This window comes from Mastigoproctus giganteus, chromosome 1 (assembly GCF_048544385.1).
Source record: "Mastigoproctus giganteus isolate SK-2022 chromosome 1, ASM4854438v1, whole genome shotgun sequence".
Taxonomy (NCBI): Eukaryota; Metazoa; Arthropoda; class Arachnida; order Uropygi; family Thelyphonidae; genus Mastigoproctus; species Mastigoproctus giganteus.
The window spans coordinates 15328465-15353400 of NC_143575.1; the positions used below are offsets into that span (position 1 = coordinate 15328465).

The window sequence follows — 24936 nt, forward strand, 5'->3', positions numbered from 1 at the left end:
GTACAAAATACGTTATTTGGGGATTGTGATATGGACAACACATTAAAACTCAGCATTACAGTCTGGTCTCCATATTCACAGGATCTGTATTTGCAGATTTGTTTTCTGGTGTTGGCAGTTGTGAAATTTATCATACTAAAAATTTGGCTGCTACTCACTGCATTCAACCTGAGTGATGGTGGGGCAAGCACATCTTCAATCTCACAGTGAGCATCATCCGAGTAGGATGGCTTGTGACCTTTGTGTGTGTCTGCATAGGCTACTTGTGCTTAGGTGAATACCCATGGGCTCTAAACGAAGTGCATCTAACAATAGACAAAATGATGAACTTGAGCTTATTTGTTCCAATTCTAAGGATGAGGAAGAACCACGCCAAGAGAAGAAATTTGACTTGGAAAACCTAGCACAGGCAATGCGTGATGCTAAATGCCTTGCAGACTTCTACAAATACAATGTTGTGATTCGTGTAATGAAGTTCAAAGAAAGCCTCAATGATATTTTAACACCATACACAGCCATGTTCAAGCAAAAGAAGCAGCAGCTTCCCATAACAATGTTGTTGAAAAGGAAAACTTACGTGTCAACGCCTAAAATATCTCTTACCCCTGAGCCAGAAGTCTTGATATCAGCCAACCCTGCAGACCCCTATTACCCTCAGTAATAGGGGTCTGCAGCCTCTGAGACCCCTATTACTGAGGAGCACTGAATCGTGTGGTGCATGCATTGTTCTTAACTATGTAATAAAATTTTGATACAGTATTTTTGAAACATGGGTATAAAATGTTATTCATTATTGTAAAACACAATTAAAACTTTTTAAACATCTTTCTGTTAATTGTAAATGGTTGCGTAAGTGTTTAGGCATATGTAGAAAACATCTGGGGCTATTTGGGCGAGAGTACAGATTTTCGTGGTAAATGTTGACATGTAACCCCCATGAATATGGAGACCCGGCCATACTTATGTGGATACTGCTTTAAAACAGTATTACTCTCACTGCTTCTGCTCAGCCATCTATGACTAGATGAAGTCTGAATAGTGTGTATGCACAAAGATACTGCCAAGGCCACACACATGTTAAGGAGTTAGATATATCTTGTCAGGTACCCAAAAACTTCATACTTATTCCTCCCTCACATATATAAGTGTATCACAAATAGTCAGACTAATGAAACAAATTTATCTGGAAATAAAACTACACCCTCACTCAAAAAATTTCATAATTCATTTTGCAAATATATGGTCTTGGTTATATAATCTCAATGATGCTCACTTCCTACGATGTTTTTTAAGTATACCTACAATGTTTATAAGGCTTGTGATATGCTTTATTTACTAAACACACTAAAGCTCACAGTAGCTATAAACAAGGTATTCATAAATCCAAAATCAATTCAGAAAAGTCCAACTGTAGGAAACTTCTGTCTTGTTCAAATATTAATGGAGTCTCTGTCTCTTGCCAGAGCCATCGGCTAGAATTTCTATCTTTACTTCCACCTCCATTACATTCTGGAGATTTTTTTTTTTTTTAAGACAGATTCCTTGTCTAAAGACGAAGCTGACTTATTAACATCTTACTTTTCTTAACTTTTTCATATTGGGAAATCTCCTAGGATACCAAAGCCATCCCACTTAATTGCCACCCTTGATTTTCCAACAGAGAGATTAAAATAATCCTGAACAATATCAATGCCAATTAGTTTCCAGGTGCTGACAGCATTTCTCTGCCGACAGGCTAGCCAGGTGGGTAAAGTGCCTGCCTGTCTGGCAACCCAAGGTCGCGGGTTCGAATCCTGCCTCAGGCTTGGATCAGAGTAGAATGCAAAAACCTTGGGAGGTGCATTATGGCCACAGAAGCCAATGAGTCAACAACAAAAAAAAAAAAAAAAAAAAAAAGAGAGAGAGAGAAAATCTGTGATGTGTGTCAATATCCCTTTACAGTACTGAACTAACTTTTCTTCATTTCTCTCTCCTACTACTGTTCTTAGTAACAACTTTTCCTTGTTATGCAGTTCCTGAAAATTAGTCTATAGAAATTCAAGTCAAACATCAATAAATAACTTCTGTCTTCTCAACCCTTAAACCATACACAACTAGAATACTATAAATTTTAATAACGTTGTGTATATTTGGGATTACTGTGGCAAAAAAAAAAAAAAAAAAAAAATTTCTTGTGAACAGATTCTGTGTAAATACTTCTTCACTTTGTTCAAGGTAGTGATGTCATGCCTCACAATTTATGGCTTACTGACAATATTCCTCAAAATCACTTTTCCTGCCAGGAAGCTCTCCTGAACTTCTTGCATAGTGTGGATGATACTGCTCCACAGATTGTCATTTGGTTTTTGGCTCAATGTGATGTATTCATATTTTATGTTTAGTTATTATCCATGAAAGGAAGGCATCTTCCTATGTCACTGTGTAACAGAACAAGTCATGGGCACATGGCACACTTTTAAATAACCCAGGCAGTTAACTATGGCATTCATATTTCTTTCACCACTTTGCTTATTGGAGGCTTGAAGTGGTGAAACCCATGTTTAGTCTCTAGAGCAAAGTTTCCAGCATCCCCCCCCCCCCACTTTACTTTTAACCCATGCATGGTACTAAATACTATAGGTTTTGATACCTTTCGTGTTTGGGATTTCCATAAAAAAAAAAAAAAAACCCACAGGTAACCCTCGTATAACATGGTAGTTAGGTTCCTATAAAATGTTGCATTGTGTGAAACCGTGTTATGGGACTATGGAAAAGTACGAAAAGGGTATTTTCGTTAGCTTTCCAAAAGCTAACAAAAATGCACTGTTCTAGATCTGGGTTTGTCTGCCATAATTTAATAATCTGGGTTTTTTTGCTTTATAAGTCTGTGAATTTCATCGTATGGAACTAAGCATTTTTGAAGCTACCTTCTGAACTTTGGGCTCCTTTCGTTCAAGAATCTACATTCAAAAAAAAATAAGATTCTAATTGCTTGGCTAACTTTATGCCTTCTCGTATCTTTTTAGTGTAAAATTGGAAGTTCAGAATTTCCATCTGCGCTATTATCCTCTGAATTGTTTGGTTTTACCTCTGATGCCATTTCCATCAAATCCGCTTCGCCAGCCTCTTTTTTCTGCCAATAATTCTTGAGCAATCATCAATAATTCTTCAGCAATCATATCTTTTTTAATTTTTTTAGGAGCATCGGCAACTAAAACTAAGGCAGTGTTACTCTGTGTATACTGTCTATAAATTGCATGTATCCTGAAGTAGATTTTCTGCTGGATGAAAAACCATGCTACCCTTGCCCGAGCCAGACAAACTCAGCCATGTTGTGAAAAAGACCAATAAAAGTTCCTCCCGTCATCGATGGGTTTTGAACTCTGTCTTTTCCACCCGGCGGGGAGGAGGGTGATTCTATAAACTATGCTATTCACGAGGGCTTCAGTAACCATATCAAAACGTAGCAAGTTCTACTATTGCACTGATTCTGTTTTCTGCCGGTGGGACCATATTTCCTGAATGAACTGACTCTGGCCATACATTTTTCCAACACGCACCTGTTGATAGTTTTACTTCTTTCAGCAATAAAGCTATGACTCTGATACAGTCCACATTTTTTTGAATCCTCACTGTTTGAGAAATGGTTCCACGCTTCCGTTACTTCAACAGATTCGGAATAAATTTTTCCAAAATCCATTGTAACAATTTTCTGATGTAATGAGTTTTAAAGGTGGATAAAGGTCTTGATCTATAGGTTGAATAAAAATTGTATTAACCTAGTACAACTGTGGTGTTAGGAACATAACTTCAATGTTTGGATGACTTAAATCTTTTGGATAGCCTGGTGTGTTATCCAATAATAATAAAACTTTGAAATCTAGATTTTTCCACAAGTTCAATAGCACAGAATGTAACACGGGGATTTCCCAACAAAATACAATACAGGGATTTCTCAATTTTTTTTTTGTCAACAGCGAGGATTCAAAAAGAATGGAAATGTTGAAAAATTACATCCAACATAATAGAAGGATTTCCCCCACGCAAAAGCTCAAAAATACCCTATTATGTGAGGCTTACTGAAATTCTCTGTGTTTTGTGAGGATTGCCACAATTTATCGTGTTAGAGCGAAACTGTTATACGGGGGTTGCCTGCAATTTTAAGTTGTAGTGATAGTTTTCTATGTGTGACATTGCCAATCCCATCAAATAACATCTACATATTAGTGGTACTCCTTAGGTTAAAAGACTGCTGTGTGCCTGGTGATGGAGATTAGCCTTTCCTTGTTCTGTTGCACCCATGTCTGAACCAGCATCCAACTGCACTTCTATATATAGTGTCATCTCTATATATATTTTTGAATATTTCCCAATGTTTTTCTGTCCAAATACTCCATCACTTTTTTGTTTATATTTGTATTTTAAAAACAGACAACTCTCTAGCACTAGAATGTTTTGAAATTCTATCATCAAAGGGAGAGAAATTAAGTTTTCTGAAATCTAAAAAAAAAAAATTTTTTAATTTTTGCTGAGAAAAAATTTGATATACATAAAAATATTATAAACTGTTGTTTATTTTATTATAAAATACACAGGTTTTAATTTAATTTATAAAGTGCACATTCCACAGAAAGGGGAGATGTGCACTTTATAACCACTTTGATATATGAGAACTAAACAAATTTAACACAAGTTACCACAAGGACTAATGCCATACCATACCACAAATAGCAATCCACCTCCACCAAACCGGCTGTTTCAGTAAGTACGCGGGGTTGTGTTGTGTTCCTATTTCACTAGGATCTGACTAGAATCCAAGTACAGGCTTACCTGGACTCATCTGTGAAGAGTACACACTGCCATTCTTCATCAGTTTAATTATGATATTTTAGTGCCCACATTCTTTTGGCCCTACAATGTCAGGTACTCAATGGAACACACACCCTTTGATCTTCTCCATAAAGTCCATGTCTGTGCAGATGATTTCAGGTTGTTTAGGTTGACATCCCTGTTGCCAAGCATCTGAGTTTCTGGATAGCATTGATTGGATAGGAGAGAGAGAGAGGCAGCAGTCTTGCCTCAAGGTTGATGGTCTCTGATCATGACATATACAAATAGTCTGGGTTAACTGGAACTGATTCCACAATCTGATGATGATGATAGTTGGAGTGACACACCAACTATTGCCAAAACTTGGTATTGTAACACTCCATTCTCGTAATAACTCTCTCCAAGCAGTAGGTTTGGGCAAATCCATCTGAGATAACATTTTCAGATGCATTAGTTATAATTGACAGGTTTGCTGGCTTTGGTAGCTAACATTCACGAATGAGATATATTTGGAACATGTTGAGTATTTAATGAAACAGTTGCATGTCTGAATTTGTTGGTCTAAAACTGTTTTTAGCAAATTTTTTCCCCAATTATTTTGACCAGTGTGTAGCTTATGAGTAAGGGACCTAATTCTACCCTCTCTTCCTATAACTCCTTAAATTTGCTATTTCGGGCATGAATGCAACTGCATGAATGACAAGGTCATGGTAAAATAAATAACAAATGCAATTTTGAAATGCCAGTCCTACTACAAATATTGGTACCAGCATTAATACTTTGAGTATAATATGGCCTCTGTTTCTACAAGTTTCAAGGGAAAAAAAATAATAAATAAATATTTAACTGTATTTTACTAAAATAATCAAACATACCTGACAACTATGAGAAATCAAAATATGTAAAAAATTTTTAATACAGATTTACTCTACACCAGAATGCATGTATAAACACAATGTGAAAACAAGTATGTAAGTAAGCATCTATATTGTAAACAAACTGCAATCTCTGTGTATGCTTTAAGTTTTAAAACCAGCAGCTGGTGAAGTAAATAGGCTAATATTTTAAATGGTAATGTAACATTACTGTATTTTTAAAAACATACTATTACACTTACACAAAAATGTTAAATGGCAACACTGTATTTATTTCTAAAATAAAATTTTAGATTTCCAATTTCATATGGTGATCTGATACATTCAAATGAGGTGAGTTTACAGGGAAACCAGCTTATAGTATAGCACTGTAAACAGGCAACAAGAAACAGCTTGGCTTCATACTCAGAGCCTCACACATTTATGTCTTGCAATCCCATAAGTCTTGGTTTCCCCATGAGCTTCATAAAGGAGTGCTGTGACTTCATTGCACTCACTACTTTCTTTGATGGCCATATGATAATTTTCTGCAAATCATATGGCCATTCTGAAACTTGTACTTCAATAAAATTAAGGTTTTAGGATAATTTTAATTTCTGTGGAAAATAATAAAACCTACCATAAATATAACATAAGTCAATAACACACCACCCACTCGCCTATGGCAACCACCTTGCAGCGTGGCTTTCTTCCCACTTCCTTTCACCTGGTGGTGCTAATCCACTGGTGATATATTGGCTTATGTTATAATATTTAGACATTCAATGGAAAAGTTTGGTGAACTCACGCAGTTACTTTGGCATTTCTAAGCAGATCACATGTGGCATTAAAGATCTTCTAAACAAGCTCTCATCTTATGGACTGCCAATTGTTTTTTGCAATTGAATATCCAGTTTTTGTCTAAAAATATGATGGAATCAACAGCTCAGCCTGGAATTTCATAAAAAGCAGCAACACATGCAAAGTGGAAAGCAACTTCACACCCACAAGACAGTTTCACATACTCAACAGCTCATGCTCCCATGAATTTAATATAAGCAAATATACAACCATAAAGTATACATCAATAAAACAATTAGGACTGGAAATATGCCTTTCAAGAGAAGGCAGGACAAGTTCCTGCAACACACTGTATTCAAGTCCTTGTGATACCACAAAGTACAGTGATGTTCTTGTCTCTAATCCTATGTGGCAGTCATTCGAGAGTATAAAGAGAATATTTATTTATTGTGCACTGCTTCTTAAGTAAATAGCAGACACATCGCGAAAATTTACAGCAACAGGTGCATTAGTGTATAATGATCACTAGTTTTTTCGTGAGGAAAAAAGCAGGGCATAGTTTAAAACAGAGAACTTTTTTAACATTTTATTCTTAAATAAATGTCCAATTTATACTCTGGACAGCTGAGACCAGAAGTATTTACAACTTCAGTGTAACTGTTTTATTAAAGCCAACATAACAGCACAGCAAATAATAATGGGCTTGATCTTGCAATGTGTGAATTTGTTTCTGTGCATGTTACCACAGGACCAAATAAAAGGTAAAGTGCAGCCATTATCAACCCACTGCAGGATGGACGCCTCCTCAACAATTCATGCTTGAGGGAAATGGACCATAATCTGCCGCACTGGACCAGCGTGGCAGATCAACCGTATTCAGCAGTCAGGGGCTTGAGCCCCGGTCTACTCAGAGCGTGTGCTACTGCACTCCCACTCCTGACCACTCGGCTACACGGGACCATAGTCGGCCCCAAATCTGACACTATATTGAATAATAAAAATAAATGACATATTTAATAGTAGCAGTCATGTTACTCAAAAAATATATTTCCTGACTAGCATATGGCCAGATTCAGTTGGTAAAGCAGGAGAAAGCAAAAGGAAACCAAAATTCTATGGAAAATTAAAAGAAAGAAGTACACTTCTTCTTCAAGCCATTCCAATAGAACTTCTTTTTTTTTTTTTTTTTTTTTTTTTTTTTTTTTTTTTTAACAAGTATCCCTCAAGTTATGCTATTAGTACTTTCCTGAAAATCATCATACAGCCATTATTCTGAAACTTGCACTTCAATAAAATCCAAGTTTTAGAATAGTTTTATTATTTTCTGTGGCAAATAGTAAAGCCTAACATAAATATAAAGTCAGTATATCACCAATGTTAATTCACTGGTGATATAGTGACTTATGTTATAACCTTTAGACAAATTTGATGGAAAAGTTTGGTGAGCTCAAGCAGTTGCTCGTGGCATTTTTAAGACTTTTGATCACATGTGGCATAAAGGTCTTCTAAACAAGCTCTCATCTTATGGACTGCCAACTGTTTTTTTCAATTGAGTATCCAGTTTTCTCTCTAAAAACATGGTGGGATCAACAGTTCAGCCTGGAATTTCATAATAAGAAACAACTATATGCAAAGTGGAAAGCAACTTTAGACCCACAACAGAGGATCACATACTCAAGAGCTCGTGCTAAGTTTAATAGAAGCAAATTCACACCATTAAAGCATACATCAATAAAACAATTAGGATTGGAAAGATACCTTTCAAGGGAAGGCAGGACAAGTTCCCACAACAACTCAACCTGGCTGAGTGGCCTGATCACATTTCAAGATTTACTCCAGAATTGAAAATGGCCTGGCAAAATCTTCAGAACAGATGTCAGTGCGATACCTCACATCTATTACCATTTCAAAAAGAGAATTAATTCATGTCATCAGTGACCTTCACTAACATCACATGCTGGATTTGGAATGCTACAATTTATGTTAAAGAGTGTGTCAACATCTCAGATGTGGTTTTAGTAATTCTAAATGGCATTCTCACCACCTCCCAACAGTTTGGAACCAATATACAATGCAGCCTGTACTCAAACCACAAGGAGTGACAATTCTGACCAATAATTAAAGCCTCATGTATCCTCAAATTTCCATCCTAACCAACCAGATTCTGGCATGTGATTCTATGTACATCCCTTATGCACTGAAAAGGAAGTCCACTATAATGGTCAATTCATAGGCTTCTATTAATTCCATCACCAATTTTCCCTAATCATTCTGGTTCCCCTATTCCATTTCACCATGTCCTCTACTAAATCTTCCTGTCTCCTTACTACATTTCCATTCAGATCATTCCATAATAAGCCACTCTCCCTGGTATTTTCGGCAGTGCTTCATTGAACTCTAACAAAAATTCTTTTTTACTCTCCTCATAAATACCTTACTGTGGTACAAAAGCTCTTGTAACATTGATCCCCTTCCATCACAAATTTTACCATTATCAATCTATCACTTCTCCTCCTTACGATTTTCACCACCACCTCTTTCAGTTCCTTATACAAAACAATACCTAGTCCTCTCCTATCTGTACATCCATCCCATATATATATATATATATTAACTTATATCCTTTCAAAATCTCCATTACCTCTGCACCCTCTCCATGTTAGGTTCTAACATGGAGAGGGTGCAGAGGTTCTAATTTTCTTTGTAAGGACTACCATCTTTACCTGCATTTGTGCATGCTTATATGCAAACCCTTTCCTATTTTTGCACTAACCAGATGGCACTGTTGCACACTGCTTTCAGGGGACACTCTAGCATTAATCAAAGGACTCATTCATTGATATAGTAAAGATTTTATGGCTGATTGTCTTCTGACACCTACTCCCTTTTTTCAACCAGGCTCAAGATTGGCAGTGGTGGAGTTATTTTCACAATATCTGAAATATAAATTTTTATTCCATGCATGAATTTCATTAAATAAAATTTAGATAATGCATGCATTTAAAAGGCTTGAGAGTTGAAGGCCTTTGAAAATTACATTGTGTGACTCTCATGGTTACTAAGCTTGGCCACACTCGATCAGCATTTAACTAAAAGCAAATTGCAGACTTTTCAAATTAACTAAAAAGATAGGAACTTATATTAGTTTTATGTAAGTACAAGTTGTACTCAAAATTTACAAACACTTTTGCTGGTAACTTACCCTGCTTATTTCCTTTGATGACAGCAATGTCATAGGCTGTGTCAGAATTACTGTTTTCTGTTGTAATATCAGCACCAACACAAAGTAGTTCGTATGCACATAAAGCATGGTTATTGAGTGCTGCATACATCAAAGCAGTATTTCCATCCTATAAATTAAATTAAAACTGAAAACAAAATTCTTATAAGACATATGCCTTTTTGAAAAAAAAACAAATAACATAAAAACTTTTAACACTACATAAATGCTATGTAGTGTTATTTACAGTATAATGCAAAACATTTTAATACATTCCAGATTAAAATAAGGATTTAAGTTCAGATTTTGACTTTTTTTTTTAAATGAAAAGTATACACAAAATGTAATAGAACCAAAAGTACCTAGTAATGTGCATGGCTTGAAGTTTTGGAAGACAGAAGATACTTGTAAACATTAGACTCGAATTTCTGTAGATTCTAATTTTCAGGAATCACATGTGAAGTTTGTTTTAGAATGCTAAAGTTGAAGAGATAAATGAGGAAAAAGGGAAGTTGGTTCTGTGATTTTGAAGTTGGACAGTAAATGGATGACTGGTTGCAGCACATGTTTGGAAGAGAGAGGGGGGAGGGATTACAGAAGAGAATTCAAAAGAACAGTGCCCATAGAAAAGGCATGCAGCAGAAACAGAACATCTATGAGACAGAGTGAAGAGACTTTGTGAGAGACAGGCCATTAATTAATCTGACTGCCCTCTTTTTGAATGGAGTCTAGATGCCTGAGATTGAAAAGAGGAGATTCCAAATTACCAAGTCTTTGACAGGAAATATCAGAGTGGACTTATGCACGAGCACTACCTCTGAAACAAAAGGAGCCATACAGCAAATAATTAGGACAACTGATATGAGCAATGGTTGAGGCAACCAATAATTGGGATTCTGTCAAAAAAACTAAGTGGGACTTGGCAGACTGCAGGTAGAAATGGACATCACTGAGATTGGAACTGAGACCACATATTTGTGAAATAAAAGAGCAAGTTTTTGGGAGGTTTAGATCTTTCTGCAGATAAGTTTGTTCTATTAGTTTAACTATTCATGATGTATTCGGTAGCAAAGAAAAGCTGGGGAGAGAACATGTATGAAGTTATGAAATTTTTGGATATGGCATATATATATCCAAATGAAAATGTTTAAATGAAACATACCAAACATAACTGGCACATCATATTATAAGGTTCAGTTAACTACATCATACTAATGCTAAACCTAAGAAATATGCCATGTAAATAGCATCAACTTCAAGTATAAATATTACTAATTAAATTTCAAAATTATTTGCATTATATTTAATTTATAAATTATAGGTCACTAACCTCATCAGCTGCATCCATATCAGCTTTGTGTTTTAATAACTCACGCACAATATGTGCATGACCATTTGCACTGGCAAAAAGCAAAGCATTTTCTCCATGTTTACCATTGCAGTTTACTGTAGCATTATGTTCTAGAAGTATACGAACAGTAGTCAACTGCCCATATGAGCTAGCCCACATTAGAGGTGTAAATCCATGATCATCTTTCTCATCAACAGAAGGTAGGCTTTCTTCTGAAATAAAGAAACAAAGACAACTTTTCAGATTTCACTGACAAAACATTCTATATTAGCAAAATATAGATACATAATGCCACAACTAACTTCACACTTTGCATTGACATACATCTTAAAAGTTCATGATATTACAAGAACTTTTAAGGTGTTATTTATAAGAGTGGTTTAAGATTCTTGGTTAATTTAAAGTTAATGAGCTGGAAATTACATTATTTTCTTGTATTATTAATAACAGCATCACAAATAAAATACATCAATGTGAAATAAAAAATCATTGCTGCTGTACAGTTTTTTTGCAAAAAAAAAGAGTGTGATTTTGTAATTTGTTTTTCTGCATTTCTATGAAGGTCACTCATATTAGCAGATTATTCAAATAGAAACTTGGGTTTTTTTTCCTGCAAAATAGACATCATCCTAAAGAACACAATTTAAGGAATGTACACTAATGCATTATTTCACTAATCTAAATAACCCAATCCAACTCAACTAAAAAGGTCATTAGAATAACTGTTCAATTTATAAAAGTACTGAAATGAATCAATGTGTTAATATTAGCAACAGATAGGTTCAAACCATAATTAGTATCCAACTGGCAACTGTTCTGGTTTTTCTTCAAGATTTCTGGAATTATAAAATATAATTGTACAAGTAGGACATAATCTCGGTCTATATGTAGCATTCATGGCTGGCCCGAGCTACGGGCAGTCCAGGCTTTGGGGGGCATGACATTGGAGGTGTCAGAGAGGGCATATAAACTTCGTGAAAGGGGGAAAACGATTTAATATGACAATTAAAACATTATAATAATAAATATGAGAGTTACCTCAATATCCAAATAGGAGATCTTAATTTTTCAATTTCCGGGATAAAATCAGATAAATTAAAAACACAAAATTTAAATAAATAAATAACCTAAAATACCTCGATATGCTCATACTTCCTGTATGTGAACCCACCAAGCACCGGGGACATGCCGACATCAACCAGCCCCGGACATCAGATAACCCGTGCACTAAAGAAATCTGAGCACTTTTCCGTCAAAAAGTAAACCTTATTTTAAAATGCGTTATCTTTTATTATTTTGAATCAGTTTATGAATGCCTATAAATATATAACTACCCAGGTAGAACTGTGGAATGAAATAGAGGAACTTACAAATCAGTTTTTAAATAGGGGTTATCCCCTAAACACCATAAATAATATTAAATTACAGGCTGTTAATAAAATAAAAAATACACCACACAATAATACAATTTCTAAAAAAATATTTTATTTCGCTTCCTTATATCGAACAGTGGCATAAGAAATTAAATATACTAGGTCCACCCATAAACTTCAGTCTTTAATTAAAAATTCTTTGGTATTAAATAATAGTGTTGAAAAGAATGATATCATTTATTGTATTCCATGTGGTGATTGTAATGCGCTGTATATAGGTTCTTCAAAAAATATGCTTTCCGTAAGACAGAAACAACATGAGGCTACGGTTAGAGCTCACAGGCCAGGAGCCTCATAACTTTCTTTCCACGTGATACATGAAGGCTATTCGTTTTCATTTCGTGAAATGAAGGTTCTTAGTATACAGTGAAATTTTACTAAGTTACTCATAGCAGAGATCGTAGAAATGAAGATTCGAGAACATTCTATTAACAGTCGTTGTCCCTACATAATCTCAGATTCATGGGCCTTTGTGCACATGCGCGATTGACAATAATCTCTCATACCAACATATAAAATTTAGGAGGGGGAAGAACATTTGAAATTTCAGTATTATTATCCTTCTGGTGAAAACATCTTGCAGACAAAAAGTTTGGTCCCTTCAGAAGGAGATTTGAGTTTTAATAATAAAAGATTACACATTTTAAAATAAGGTTTATTTTTGACAGAAATGTGCTCAGTCTTCTTTAGTGCGTGGGTTATCTGATGTCGGCATGTCCCGGTGCTTGGAGGATTCACGTATGGGACGTATGAGCATATTGAGGTATTTTAGATTATTTATTTAAATTCAGTGTTTTTAATTTAATGTAATTTTAATTTATCTGATTTTATCCCGGAAATTGAAAAATGAAGAATCCTATTTGGATATTGAGGTAACCCTCATATTTATTATTATAATTAAGAAAAGGGAGATAGATCGAGATTTTCATCTCTTAGTATTTTAGATTAAAACATAAACATTCTGGTTGTCTTTTTAACTTTTCTCTAGCAAAAATAAAAATATTAACCCACTAAAAACACCTTAAATTTTTTCTATTTGGAAGGGGACACAGGAATGCCTTCCTTCCTGGGGCACCAATATACCTTGGGCCGACCCTGATAGCATTCAGTAAACTGTTTGCTACTGAGTAGTTTGATTCCATACTGCAGAACCTCTTCACCACAAGTTGTGTTGGTATTGCACTATGCACTTTATACAGGAAGTTTTCAAATTGCACAGAACAAATAAGAGTATATTTTAGAGCTAAAAATAAGAAGTTCCTAAAAACATGTCTCAAATGCATTTCCAAGGTATTAAACATTAATCATAAATAGAAAATTCTCTAAAAAGAAAACAACTCAAGCAGCTGCTCAAAGTAACCTCCATTTTGTTCACTGCAGCAGAAAAAATCCATAAATTCCCTGGCATGTCTTATCATTTCAGGACTATTCTTAATGGTCTTGTGGGATAATGTGAGTAGAATAAACAATGAATTTCATCTGACTCCACACAAACTAATCTAAGAATGCAAGGTTGGGTGATCATGGTGGCCAAGTACAGGACAGTTCTGACCAATTCATTGGTTATTGTACTCCATATTTAAAGAAAAGTGCATGTGTACTCTGTACGCATGAAAGATGTTTTATGTAAAAACATCTTTGATGAAAATATGAAACGGAAATGACACAAATTACGTCACTTCCTAAATGACGCTACTTACTCTACTGAATCATGTCACAAATTCAGTACAAATTCGGTAGAGTAAGTAGTGGGCTCACATCCACTACTTATCTACTGAACAAATGTTAGTGACTGCATTAGTGTCATTTAGGAAGTTGCGTCATTTGCATCATTTCTGCCTGACATTTTTGTTACCAACTGGTTTTGCTTCAGTCCGAAAACGTGGTAGGTGCTGCCAAAGATGTTTTCACATCAAAAGTCAGAAACATTAAAGGAAAAAGTGGGCTGGTGCCTCCTCATGCATAAAACACATCTTCTGCCGATTTTTAAGGAGTATGTTTTCCAATAATTCCCACAAATTATTCTGCAGAAAATGTGAATATGTTATTCACAAAAGCCTTGCTGCTAAAAAATAAGGACAAATAAGATTGTGCCCAAGAGCACCAAACATTAAAAGAAAAGTTATGTTCATAATGAGTACTAACATTTAATATGCAGGCTTTTGTTGGCCCAGTATGAGTGTTACGAGAGCTCAGAATTCCATTTCTTGTAAACATGATTCATCTGTAACTGGAACATGGCTGGGAAATTGAGGATATCATGTGTACATTGAAAAATGAGCCACTGACAAAAGTTTCAGTGTTTATCTTATAGCAACAATTCTGGTATGGACATACTGTGAAATGAATACAACTGCTGTTCATGTAATGCTCTCCATACACTTGTAGATAAAACATTTGCCTGAAATGTCAACCTTCTGGTATTTGTGAATACCTGAACAGCATGAGGTATTTGCTCTCTAGTATTAGCAATTCACCAAAATCTCCCTGTTCCAGTGTTCACTCATAATGGTTTCAGTGTACCCGTTTCTCTAAATCATCCATCCACAACAGCAAATATTTTACAAGTTGGAAATTTTTTGGCATATCTGCAAACAGCAGCTGTGAAATTAACCTCACCAGTTAATATTATATCAATTAATTTGACAAAAAGTAAACACATTTGTAATATCTTTAAGTTAAACTAGGTTGTTGTTGTTGGAGGTTTTACAGCGCAGTGGCAGCTAGTTAGTTAGTTAGTTATTTGGATTTTAGGAGCATTAGCAACTAAGGCCATACTGCTCCGGGATATGCGGTGGTAATTCACTGACCTTTCCGCATCCTCCGTATTTGGTGGTGACGGGCTCGAACCCCGGTCTAATCAAGAAGCATGTGCTACGCACTGCTGCTCCTTCCCACCTGGCTATGGAGGCGCCCGCAATGGCAGCTAAAGGCCATCATGCACCAAACAATGGTAGGAGATAACAGGCCTTATTAAAAGTGAGATATGTGCATTATGTAAGATTTAAGCATTATATTCTGTCATGGCATTTTATCCTTTTTAGGAAAGTAAAAACTGCATCAATATCAGATCTATTGTTAATCAGATCTATTATTATCTATTGTCATCTATTGTCAGATCTATTATTATCTATTGATAAGAAGGTGGTTTGCCGTACTCCATTATAGAGAGAGTCAACTATGATGTGCTGGACTGTGATTTGAGCATGGCAGTTTTGACAAGAAGGCAGATCTGAGGAAGAAAGAAGATAAAAGTGAGTAAGGTGAGTATGTCCTATTCGTAATCTTGCAAGTGTGACTTCTTCCTTTCGGTTCGAGCAGAAACTAGATGGCCAAGACTGGAGTTCCGGTTTAATCCAAAGGAGTTTGTTTCCTTCTTGGTTTTGCCAGTAATTCATATTTCACTTTATTATAAGACTTTTATAGTCGGTGAAAGATTTTGAAAGAGTCATCAATTGGTTGCACAGTAGATTTGGCTGCATGGTCAGCACTCTCATTGCCAGGTATGCCAACATGGCTAGCAAACCCAACAAAATTTTACTACTTTCATGTTCTTAGCTAGATGAGCCAGAAAGTTTTGAATATTACCAAGTAAGTAGTTACCGACTCTCTCAGTGCCCTTCTTGCTTTACAGAAACCAAGCTGTAAAGCGATAGAGCCAGTAAAAATAATACTATTGGTAAACTGGCACAATTTTATAGTTTCTAGGGCCATTTGTATGGCATGTAGTTCAGCAGTGAAGATACTGCATTCCAAAGGTAACTGATTAGAGATTATAGATGATGGAAGAAGAACAGCAGCACTGACATGATGGTCAGTTTTGGAGCCGTCTGTGGATATCCTGGTATAAGATTCATATTTCTCAAATAGAGATTCATGAAGCTGATTTACATTCTGTGGAGAAAGAGTACTTTTCCCCCCATTCTTGAAGGGACAGATCACAGGTAGCAGGACAAAAAGCCCATGGAGCAGTAGTGATACTAGTGGTGGCTGTTTTAGAAAAGTCAAGCTGCCAATTATCAAGTAGTGAGCAAAGACGTATACCACCAGGTCGATTTATTGATGGATAAACGGCATACAAGTTCTCCCAATCTGGTGTAAATAGATGTTTCCACGATGGATGCAGGGGTTGGCTTTTTATTTTGACAGCATAATTTAGCAGTAAAATTTGTCTTCATAGAGAGAGTGGGGGGGGGGGGGGTAATGAACTTCAGCATAGGCTCTGCACAGGAGATGTGAGGTAGGCTCCAAGAGCAATGCATAGGCCACTGTGGCCTATTCACCACAGTGGCCAATACATAGGCCACTTTGGTGAATAGGGTCCAAAGACCTCAAAATGATCACCAGTTTACAACTCTGCTAGGTCTAGCAGAGTTGTAAACTGGTGATCCATAGTCTAATCTTTATCTTACAATAGCATGATATAAATGAAGGAGTGTATGATGGTCAGCACCCCATGATCTAGCTGATAATACTCTCAAAATGTTTAATTTCTTGAAGGTTCTAAGTTGTTTAATATGGTAAAGAAAGGTCAATTTTTTATCTAAAGTTAACCCAAGGAATCGAATGGTAGGCACAACAGGTATATCGTGGTTCCCCAGCTTTAGATGTGGGTCAGGGTGGAGATTACGTCTTCTACAGAAATGAACTGCAACAGTTTTTTCAGGTGATATGTGAAAACCGTTATCTGCAGCCCACGTTGTAATCTTATTAAGAGCTCTTTGCAGTTGTCTCTCAATCATTCTCATGTTCTGGAAGTGACAAGATATACTAAAATCATCTGCATATAAAGTAGTAAATATAGTGGCTGGAATGACCTTAGTAATTGAGTTTATTTTTTTAATGAATAGAGTGGCACTTAAAACTGAGCCCTGTGGGACACCTTCTTCTTGGATGAATTTTCGGGAGAGAGTGGACTGAATGCAGACCTGAAAGGATCGCTGCTTCAAAAAGTTCTGTATAAACCTTGGCATATTACCCCTGAAGCCTAATGTATATAGATCACGGAGAATTCCATATCTCCAAGCTGTGTCAAAAGCTTTCTCAACATCTAAATAAACTGCGGTCAAATGTTCCTTCCTTAAGAAGGCATTGCGAATCTGGTTTTCCATTTGTATCAGGAGGTCTAAAGTTGATCTACCTGTATGAAATCCACACTGCGATGAGTTGATAAGGTTGTATTTGCTCAGCACCCAGGTGAGACGAGAGTTTACCATTTTTTCCATTATTTTGCCCATACAACTGGTGAGGGCAATAGGTCGATAGTGATGTGGGTTCATTGAGTCCTTGCCAGGTTTTAATAATGCTAGGACATACGAGTGTCGCCAGGTATCAGGGGAAAGCATTTTCTGTGAAAACCCGATTATATAGCTGGAGTAAAACATGAAGCGACTTTTTGCTCAGCTGTTTTAACATGAAATAGTGGATTCTATCAGGTCCAGCAGCACTAGGTTTTGAGCTGTTAAGAGCAAGCCGTAGTTCAATTATGGTAAAGGGACAGTTGTATGTCTGGTGGTGGTCTGTGTTAAAATTTAGGGTCTGCTTTTCAGCAAGGGACTTTAATTTCTGAAAGTTTGGTGAGTATGAGGATACGGCAGAGGTTTGAGCAAAGAATTCTCTGAGAGTGTTAGCGATGCCTTGAGGTAGTGAAACATCATTCCCATTTACATTCAGTCTTGATAGATGCAATGGAGGATATTTATTATACATTTTTCTAATATTTTTCCAGATGGTTTGTGTTTTGGTGGACTGCATAATAGTTGAAGCAAAGCGTTTCCATGACTCTTTTTTACTTGCATGCTGAATGCGTCTAGCATTGGCTCTGGCTTTCTTAAAGTGCACTAGATTAGCAGCAGTAGGGATTTTGCGAAATTTATTCCAGGCTATATTTTTCTCTCGTTTGGCTTGCATTCATTGTTCCACCAGGGTTTTGTTCTTATTCGATGACTTGTGGACATTCTTGGTATTGTTGCTTCAGTGGCCTGCAATATTTGGTTTGTTTCATAATCAACAGCATTATTTATTGACACATTTGAAACAGCTGTTTTTTGTAGGATTGCTAGCTGCCTATATTTTACCCAATCAGCTTTGGCAAAGTTCCATTTGGCTGTCTGTTTATGACAAGGTGGTGAATTTGATTCTATATGACAGACTATTGGATAATGGTCACTACCCAGTAGACTATCATGAATAGACCAGTCAAACAGCAGAATAAGGGCTGGTGAGCAAATGAAGAGGTAAATTGCTGAGCTTGACCCAGAAGGTAGATGAAAATAAGTTGGTAAACCAGTATTCAGTAGTGTCAGATTAAATTTATCTAGAAGTTTTTCTAGTATTTTTCCTCATTTATCGTGTATTCTATTACCCCATAGAGGATTATGTGCGTTAAAATCTCTCATGATGCAAAGGGGGGGGGGGAGCTGAGATACAACAGTTTCAAGATCAGTGTAAGAAATGTCTTGGTTAGGGGAAGATATAAGGAGACAATGGTAAAAGAAAAACAAAAGGATATTCGAGCAGATACTGCTTCTAGATTTGTTTGTAACATTAATGGTCGGGAAGGGATATTGGAGCTGACTACAAGTGCAACCCTCCATGAGCCGAATTGCTTACATGAGAAACTCGATCTTTTCTGTAGATAACATGATGTTTAAGTGAGGTAGTAACAGAATCTTTTAAGTTAGTTTCTTGGAGGCAAAAGGTAACTGGATTATACTGGAGAAGGAGATCCCGAATGTCATCAAGGTTGCTGCGATACCCTCTACAATTCCATTGAAGAAAACTGGGCATTATTTGGGTGACGTGTGGTCCTCAGTTTCAGTCCGAGGGGCTGTTGGCTTATGCTGACCAGATTTTCTTTTCGGAAAGTACGGTCTTCCTGTTTTCATCTCTTCTTCTGGGAAGAGATCGAGAATAGGTTCTTCGCGGTCAGTGTTTCCTTCCATTTCTATTGAATCAGTTTTAGTAGTATCATCACTTTTTGAGTACATTGGATTATTAGTAGTTTGCGGAACAGTGATTGGTGTGTTAACAGCCTTGTTTGTCTTACATGGTTTACCAGAAAGGGGCACAGCTTCCAAAATTGACCGAGCCCAATCTGACATTGATCTGTCTGGGGGAAACGTTACTTCAGTTTGAGTACCAGTCGTTGTTGTTCTCTGCACAGTACTGGTTACCGCAGTTGGCTTTTGGACTATTTCAGTGAAGCTGGGTTAAATTGCACCTGTATGGATTTTTTAGCTTCTTGGTACGAGATTTTTTTTTTTTTTCGGCTTTTACCAGTTGAATGTTTTTTTCCTTTTTCCATAGGGGCAATCTCTGGAGTAGGCAGTATGTGGGCCATTACAATTTGAGAATTTGTGCTGCTCTGCTTTGTAGTCAGAGTGATTGTGCTCACATGAACTGCAATTAGCACACGTGGCTAAACCTCTACACACGTTTTGGGAATGCCCAAATTTTTGGCATTTAAAACAGCATTTTGGGTTTGAAACGTACAATTTTATTTGACAATTCAGATAGCTTGCTTTGATGGATGTTGGAGGTTTGGGGCTATCAAATGTTAGTATTATATTCCAAGTTGGAACTAGAGCATTGTCTCGTTTTGTATATGTGCGCTTTACATGCCCAATTCCCTGGTCTTGTAATTCATTTTTAAACTCTTCTTCTGAGAGATTTATGAGATCCCACTCAGCTATCACACCCTTGGAAGTGTTTAGAGTAGCATGAGGGGAGACAGTAATTGATAATCCTCTAAAGGATGTTAATTTTTGGAGCGGTTGTGATTGCTGTTCATCTGAGACCTCAACGAGGAAGTCGCCAGATCTCAGACACTTAGTTGTTTTCGGAGATCCTATTAGATTTTCTAGGTATTTCTGAATTTTAAAAGGTGAGAGACTACCTAGAGACTGTTCTTGGGTTGAATGCAATACAAGGTGCATTGGATGCCTTCTTTGTACACTGTCAGTTTTTTGACATTTCGCACTGCATGAGTTAGAGTCTTCTATCTCATGAGTAGCCATGTTAGGATCCCTATGTCCTGTAGGGGAGATCATTTTGCTCCTTTTAGCCCTGGAAAGATAGCTTTTCTTTCCAGGTTACCGGCCCTGCCACTGGGAGGTAGGAGCAGTGCCACAAGAGTAACCAAGCGGCTGAGTTAGTTTGGTTAGTAAGATTAACAAAGAACAGAAAGGTGAATTTCCTTCCTGGAACTCTGCCTACTTCTTGTAGTGCAGAAGTTTCGCAATACAAATAAATAAAGAAAATTGTATTTAAAACCTAAAGAAAACTATTTGCTTTGCACACACAATATATAGATCGCTTGGCTTGGCACCCAGGGCCCAGTTAAACAATGCTGTTCTGTAAATAATAAGGGCAGTCATCGTGGAACCGGAAACCAAAATAAGAGATATGTTGACACAGCTAGTACTTACTCTGCAACAATGTAGCAACTTTGAGATTGAGTTATAATTAATGTATTTGAAGAGCACTATTCGTGTCAGTGTTAGTATGTATATTTTGTACTGTTTAAAGCCAATTTTATACAGTTATATTTTCATGGCATAAATTTGAACATGAAAATGCTTTGCCATTTTACATGGTTTTATAATTTTTGATTAATTAGCATTAGCATTAGTAGAGGCATTTGATGCAAGAAAGCAAGCTTATGCAGCATCAGCCAAAAAAAAAAAAAAAACCCGCTTCCACTTCACCCCTCTGTTCGTTCAAAATACCTGTCCAGCTGAGCCTTAAACTTATTTAGGCTATCAACCTCCACCACAAGGGATGGCAGTCTGTTCCACCAACCAACCACCCGCTTGCTAAAGGCAAATTTCCGCACATCTATCCTACATCTGTCTTTCCTCAATTTGAATTTATGCCCTCTCAGGTGATTTTTCTGAGCTAGAGGAAGAATCCCATCAGCATTGAGCATGCTTAAACCATTCAAGGCTTTATACACCTCTATCAGATCACCTCGCTGGTGCCTAGTCTCCAGACACTGTAATTTGCAAAACTTAAGCCTTTCTTCGTAAGAGCACCCCTTTGTTCCATTCACTAATCTTGTTGCCCTTCTCTGTACTCGTTCCAGCAGCTCTACATCCTTCTTGAAATGAGGCCTCCAGACCTGTATACAGTACTCTAGGTGTGGCGTGACCATTGCCTTGTACAATGGAATAATCACCTCCTTATCCCTGCTGGAAAAATTCCTGTATATCATTGACAATACTCCATGAGCTACTCTTGCAGCCTGTCTGCACTGCTCAGAGAACTTCATATCTGCCTGCACAATCACCCCCAAGTCCCTTTCATTCTCTACCACTGTCAGTGTAGTACCACAGAGTTGATACGTTGCTCTGGGGTTGCTGTTTCCCATGTGTAGTACTTTACATTTGTCAATGTTAAACTTCATTTGCCACCTCTCAGCCCATCTGCTCAACCTTTCCAGATCCTGTTGCAGCAGTGTAGTGTCAGTAGTGTCCTTGACAACCCTGCCAACCTTTGTATCATCTGCAAACTTGGACATTAAGCTTGATATACCATCATCAATATCATTTATAAATACAGAAAACAATAATGGACCCAACACTGAGCCCTGAGGGACTCCACTAATAACATTAGTCCACGATGAGCAGTGTCCATTGATTACCACTCTCTGTCTTCTCCCACTCAACCACCCCTTTATCCATAGCAGCAATTTGCCTCCAATGTCACACTGCTCCAATTTGTGTAGCAGTCTTCCATGTGCAACAGTATCAAAAGCCTTTCTAAGATCCAAGTATATAATATCAAAGTTATTCCCTGCATCCAGTTCTTTTGTGACTGCATCATAGTATCCAATCAAGTTGGTCAGGCAAGACTTCCCCTTAACAAAACCATGCTGTGTCTGAGCTATAACTGAAGTCTTGTCTAAATGATCCTGCAGTGCTTCTTTAACCAGTGCCTCCATTAATTTTCCTGGAACAGAAGTTAAGCTCACAGGTCTATAGTTACTTGTGTCAGCCTTTGATCCTCCTTTGTGAATTGGGGTCACATTTGCACATTTCCAGTCTATGGGTACCTCCCCTGAGTCCAAGGAAGCTCTCATAATTATGGCTAAGGGTTTGCTTACTTCCTTTGCTGCCTCCTTTAATATAACTGGATAGATCCCATCCACCCCGGGTGCCTTTCTTGTGTTTATCTTCAACAGTTTCTCCTCCACTTTACTCCCAGTTATTTCAAGATTTTGTAGCTTACTGCTAGAGTTGAATACACCTCTGGCATTCCCCTTGCTGAATAACTCCTCATGTGTGAATGTCGATGCAAAATATTCATTTAGTTTGTTAGCTACCTGAGCAGGATCATCAACAGTTGACCCATCAATATCAAGTGGACCAATCTGATTCATCCCCTTCCTTCTAGAGTTTACATAAGTAAAGAACTCTTTGCTGTTTTTCTTTGCATCCCTTGCCAAGGATTTCTCGTAATCTGCCTTCGCCTGCCTAACCTCCTTTGTAACTTGGTTGCATATCAACTTGTATCTATCATAGGCTTCTGTGTCATGTGTTAATTTGTAAGTATCCCATGCATTTTTCTTCTCTGCCATATGCCTCATTAGTTCATCTGACATCCATTTTGGCCTAAACCTTGAACAATATTTCTTAGTTGGTATGTAAAGCCTAGTAGCTTCCAAGATACGTTCTTTGAATGCTTCCCATTTTGAATTTGCTGTTGGTAACATCATTAGTTGGTCCCACTGTATAGAATTTAAATACTGTCTCAGTCCATCGTAGTCGCCTTTACGGAAGCAATAACCCTTCCCTTTACCCCTAATGGTAGTTACCTCTTTCAGTAAATCCAACTTCAGCACACTGTGATCACTGCCACCTAGTGGTTCATTTATCTGCAGATTCTTAATGCATGAAGAATCACTGCTGATAATCAAATCAAGAGTATTACTCCCTCTAGTTGCCTCCTGAACATGCTGATGTAGAAAACAATCATCCAATAAATCCACAAAAGCCCTGCTAGTGTGTGAGTAACCAGCCCCCAAATTCCAGTCAGTATCTGGGAAATTAAAATCTCCCATTATAAGACTCTCTGATTTACTGGCCCACTCTATTTCCCTGTACAGTTCCTTATTATACTCATCAGAGTTATTAGGCCTATAGCACACTCCTACTCTCAATTTTGATCTCCCAATGCTTATGTCACACCAAACTGACTCAACACTGCACTGTCCAGCGATGTCGACTGGCTTCACTTCCTTGGTTTTTATGTGTTTCTTAACTAATAGCATAACCCCTCCCCCCTTCCTATCCTGTCTATCCTTTCTGTAGACGTTGTACTCCCCAAATTGCAGTTCTGCATCCCTTATATCTGTGTGACACCACGTCTCTGATATCCCAACAATATCTGCCTTTGATGTTTTGAGCAATACCTCAAATTCATCAAATTTATTTACTAAACTCCTAGCATTGGTGTACACGCAAGTATACCTGCACCTGTTTCTATTCTTAGCTACCCTAACACAACCCATGTGTTTACTTGTACCGCAATGGCTCCCAGCAGTCTCTGAAATACCATGCATCTTGTTTTTCAGGCTTCTGCTCATTCTAATAGAAGCAGTGCAAGAATCTCTTTCACCTCTGCCAGTGGCTACTGTCAATCTATTGGTCTTTGTCTCCCCCCAAGAAATGTTTAACGTCTGGAAAATAAACACCTTTCAGACAAGTTTATAGGAACTTTTTTCTTATTTTTATCTGTAGAATATGCCCCTACATTTGTTTCATACTATTTTGGAACATCCTGTTCACATAATCAGTTTATTGTTAGAATATTCTCTCTCTCTCTCTCTTTCTCTCTCTGTGAGTAAATTTTTATAGTCATATAGCTCCACTTTACAAAAGAAGAGGTAAACCAGCAAAGCTAATTCAAACTGAGTGGAGTCACTGCAGTGCTGGTCAAGCCACTCCAATGCTTTACATGTTCTACCCTTCTCAATCTCTCTCTCTCTCTCTCTCTCTCTCTCTCTCTCTCTCTCTCTCTCTCTCTCTCTCTCTCTCTCTCTCTCTCTCTCTCTCCCCCTCCCTCCCTCCCTCCCTCCACACACACAATTTTTCAATACTTCTAAACACTTGAAAAAAAAAACTACTCGAGATTTCCTTCTAAACAGAAAAATACAGGGTGCCCACACTGAAATGTAGCAACTTTGAAACATTATAATTTATTATGTGTAATGGTGAGAATGTTGAATCTTGCACAATAAAAACAAGCTGTATACATCTAATTCCAGAATTAAGTTATTTTTGTGTTTCAGATTGAATTATGATGATCTATCTTGTGTTGTAGATGGCTAAACCTAAGTTATCTGCTTCAGTGTAACAACAATTTCACGTAAAATTTGGCAAACAGTCACAGAGTCAAAGAGCATCATATATTTTAAAAAAATTTTAGGAGACCAGCAGCATGGGTGCAGAAGAGTCCGGAACACTG

At 37.2% G+C, this 24936-nt stretch overlaps 1 protein-coding gene across 3 annotated transcripts in view; it reads right to left on the bottom strand.

Annotated features, from left to right (window-relative positions):
* The window catches only part of LOC150090574 (uncharacterized), a 66175-nt gene that overhangs the window by 16904 nt on the left and 24335 nt on the right, over nt 1-24936 (bottom strand). For all 3 annotated transcript variants that reach the window (XM_090378792.1, XM_090378791.1, XM_090378793.1), the window contains exons 5-6: nt 11015-11247; nt 9667-9814 (exon numbers count right to left, since the gene is read on the bottom strand). In XM_090378792.1, coding sequence (XP_090234918.1) covers nt 9667-9814; nt 11015-11247 — 381 coding nt within the window. The remainder of the gene's footprint in view (nt 1-9666; nt 9815-11014; nt 11248-24936) is intronic.